The 4313-nt window shown below is 31.0% G+C and overlaps 1 protein-coding gene across 1 annotated transcript in view; it reads left to right on the top strand.

The window, feature by feature from the left end:
* Nucleotides 1-3281, top strand: part of LOC111088446 (meiotic recombination protein REC8 homolog) — a 10394-nt gene extending 7113 nt beyond the window's left edge. The window contains exons 4-5 of the mRNA XM_022398579.1: nucleotides 2280-2361; nucleotides 3062-3281. Coding sequence (XP_022254287.1) covers nucleotides 2280-2361; nucleotides 3062-3281 — 302 coding nt within the window. The remainder of the gene's footprint in view (nucleotides 1-2279; nucleotides 2362-3061) is intronic.
* Nucleotides 3282-4313: the final 1032 nt, after the last annotated feature.

Below are 4313 nucleotides of genomic sequence, written 5' to 3'. Positions count from 1 at the left end.
ATCTCTGCATGTGCACCTTTAACTAGTTATTTGTTACTCACAATGCCTGTGTTAGTCAAAATGTATTGAAGAGTCACATCGTGACAATCCAAATAACCTTTGAATGATTAGATTGATCATTGCCACTATGATCCATTGTTTTACTTCTTCACATGAGAGGTAAGCAGTAAAGACTGAGCTCAACAGCTGTGGTGTTCTCTTGCCTCCTGGAAGTACCAAAGATGAACTGAAGATGTGAATGTAGCTCTCACTATAGCTTGTTTGTTAGGTTTAGAATATGTGGGCTGAGATTCTTTTACAGTCTGTGACATGTTGGCAATAAATTCGATCAATAAACGGACAGCACAATCCACTGTTTTAGTTTTAAAATATAATATTCAAAACACATCAAATGTTTGTACAAAAATTCTTTACAATATAGGATATCACAGTTGTATCTAAAACTCTAAATATTATCTTTTTTTCTTCTGTTATCACAATATAATTAGTGATAAGTTCACTTACGTTTACCTGTGGGTTACTACAGTTGTATACAGAGCTTTAAATAATTCTTTTTTTACATCAAAAGTCCTCGCAGGCTGGTTCGGTTACTTTAGAACTCAACTGACAAGACAAATTATTTTTCTCTATAGTGTTTCTTACTGCACAGTTTGTGATAGATTCACTTACATTACCCTATGGGGTACCACAATTGTATCCAGAATTTTAAATAATTGTTTCTTTTTTGTGAAAGTCCACACAGGTGAGTTTAATTACTTTAGAACTTTATTCTTATCCATGTCAAACTGTGAAACTCACTTTAAATATTGCCCATTATGGCTAAACTAACAATCACGCAGTCTAACTTCAGTTTTACTAACTTAATATTTTTTGGCTTAACTTGCACTTACATGGTTGCCTATATATATATTGCCCAACTGAGGCCTAGAACTTTCTACAAACTACAAGACTCTGTGAATAACAATACTCACTTAAGGCAACGAGAAAAATACAGAAGGTTTGAGTAATGTGACATCAAATGACAACAATTGAACTACACACACAACGTATGAATCTTACCAAGTTAGTAACAAAATTTGTCATAACTATCGCCTTTAAAATAATTACTTTTAATACTCTTGTTATGAAAACCAATTAATCATTAAATATTAAATTCACTAAATAATAACTCTTACACTAAACAGTCTTGTATATCCAACATCATGAAAACTTGATCTAGAAAAAGGTATCTTCTAGTCCTTGCTGCACTTTTAGATAGCATCCTAACCTCAACTGCAGCTTCCTTCTCTCCACCATAAATTCTATGTGTTCTCAGAATATATCCTTCAATATTGACATTTTACAAAATTTACAGAACTAGAGAGAGAGAAAGAAAAATAGAACCAAATTTAAAATAAACTTCACAATAACAATCCCTTGGTCACAGCATCCAAATGTAACTTAATATATCAGTCTTTGTTATTCAGTACACTAATTTCCAAATGAAAAATATCAAGCATCCACAGTATACAGCAAATTTGGAAAATGTTAATTAATGGATAACATGGACAACAAAGGAAAAGAACGAAACACAGATGTACAATTAAATAAGATCTTTATCCATACAACAATGAAATGTATTGCTGGGGCTCTACTTAGACTGCAGCTGGGGATTAAAACAGGTAGGAAGCACGTCTGTACAAGACAATGAACATGATGATACCACAATTTCAAATCAGATAACATTCATAGGGTTGTATCTCACAATCCTAGATTACCTACATCAACAATCACTCTCACTACTATTTCAGAAGAGATAAACCCCGAACCTTTACTAATTGATATAAGTTTCTTTATCACCCCAAGAAATGGATATGATCTTACTCCAGCATGGCATGACACAATAACAGAGTTAAGCAAGTGTAAGTCTTATAGGACAGTTATTTTATATGTAACCTTTGCCAAATATGAGAATTTGTAACATCTCACCTCCTGTTTATGAAGATATTAGCTAACTACATGCAGAACACATGTATTGTTTTTAAAACATTTAGAATATACCTGAATAAAAATAAATTCTAGGAAGGTAGAAAAGTGAAATATAGTAGTTTTTTAACCATGACAAATAAATCATATATTTTGGTATATTTTATTGCAATTTATCAGTTTATTTTGGAAGATAGGACCCATTAAGCTATTTTGACAAAGAATACAATTGAATAATATATAAATTCAATAGTTAGTTTAAATTTTGAATATATCAGTTAGGAAACTACAAAGCTGTTTTTTTTTTTTTTTAGATGATGTCAAGAGATTTCAGGATAGACTGAGGTTGATCAAAATGATCTTAGAAGGACCAGATACAAACATTTTACCTCCTAGGTTTGAGATGTTTTCACCACAGAATTAATTAGATATTGTAAATTTTGGAGTGCTATAATTTTATTCACCAGTTTCAGTAAAGTTTAGTGAAATCTACTTTCACTTAAATCTTTTGTTCCAACTTGCTATTCTGGGTTTAAAGTAGTTTTTAGAGATACTGCTACAAATACTCTAGGCCTTGATTAAAGTAAAATTTCAATGTAGCTTTATGAGTTTAGTAATGTGTGTGATTGAATATCTTTGGTTAGTTTGTTCCCAACCATTAGAAGCTGGTGAAAATGTTGTGCTATTTTAACTGCTTTTTTCTCAGTATTACTTCAGCAAAGTTAGAAATGATATAGTTGTAAATGTTTCATTGTTTTTGTTAACTTGTGTGTTAAACAATTCTCTAATGAATGTTGTTTCGATGTCTAGATTTTATATTACTAAATATTTTGTTAAACAAGGTACTACATTATTTTAAGACAAATTACAAGGAAAAATTTTGAATGGGTTTTATATTTTCTTTATAAGAGCAGCAGTTTACTTTGTTTCTGTAAAATAAATGAGATCTAATGTACTTGATGTGTTTTTGTTTTCTATTTCATTGTAAGATTTTATAGAAATTTATATTTAGATGAACAAAATTCTTGATGTTTCCATTGTTAACTGTTGGATACTGTTTATATATATATGTGTGTGTATTTTTATTTTGATTCAGGAGGGTTGCTGTTACATTTAATGACCCACTTGAAATGTTTATTGATCCTGAATTTGGAAGACTTTTGCCCCAGACAGTGTCTCCTCCTCGACCAACGTATGAATTTCTAGTGGTGATGTCTCCCAGAAGCCCTGAGCCTCAAGTGTCAGAAATCTCTCCAATCAGTAGAAAGAGAACTGCAGAAGAAGAAATAGAAGAGCACAGTAAGTCAGTGCTATAAACCTAAACTAAAAATATGAAAGACTTTTTACTATGATAAACCACAGAAAAACTGTCCCATACTTATTTTGCATTGTTCAGACCAGTGTTTAGTAGTTTGGTGTCTCATTCAAGCTATAACTGCTTTTCAAAGACACCTGATTGGAGTAACTAATAGATTGTGTGACTATTTTAAACTCTATTGTTTGCAAACTGTAGGTAATTTTATACTAATAAAGTTATATTTGTTTTTAGAAGTTTTTTGAAAATAAATGTACTTTTCTTATCCATATATATATATTTGTTTCTTAAGTATATAGCAATTTTTTACCCTTTGAACTTGTATGTGTAGTGAAAAATCAAACTGATAATCGAGATGTAATTTCTCCATAAAATCATGTTTACAATAATTTTGTCTTTTTTCTATTGCAAGTATGTAAATCAAAATCTGCAAAGTATATTGTATATCAATATTCTCAAAATGTACTGAGTTTTTGTTGTATGCACACTTGCATTCAAATGCTGGAGGCAGACCATACCCTATACAGTGAATCAGCAGCCAATGGGTTAAAACAATCACTACTTGCTCCATAGAATTTTATAATTCTTATCAATACTAGCCATAATGGTGGGAATTGACATAATGTTAATATTTCTTCTTCTTAGTGACTGGTAGTAATCTTGTATAATTAGTTAATTATTGTGCAAAAAAAAAACATCTCTCTCTTAGTTGGGCACTGTTTAGGCTAGTTCAGTGTCATTAAAGTTCACATTAAGACTTCCAGTTTCTTTTCTCAATTTACTTGATATGGGTTTCAAGTAAGAAAAGATGTATTAATAACTTTCCTTTGTTGCCAACAGAGCTATTAGCTCAGTAAACAGTGGAATGTAACATTTCATAAGCTATTAATGCACTCATCTTTTTAATGGAGAACTGCAATGGGAAAACTAAAGTGTAACTGTTTTATGATATTTCATACTATGTACTCTGAAAATATTGTTACGACAGCGGGGGTCACGTGACGCTAGTAACACGTCATATTCTCGAAGGTTC

This window comes from Limulus polyphemus, unplaced genomic scaffold (genome assembly GCF_000517525.1).
Source record: "Limulus polyphemus unplaced genomic scaffold, Limulus_polyphemus-2.1.2 Scaffold3781, whole genome shotgun sequence".
In the NCBI taxonomy this organism is placed as follows: Eukaryota; Metazoa; Arthropoda; class Merostomata; order Xiphosura; family Limulidae; genus Limulus; species Limulus polyphemus.
Note: the sequence above shows the minus strand (reverse complement) of the source record. Positions and strands in the feature narration are given on the sequence as shown.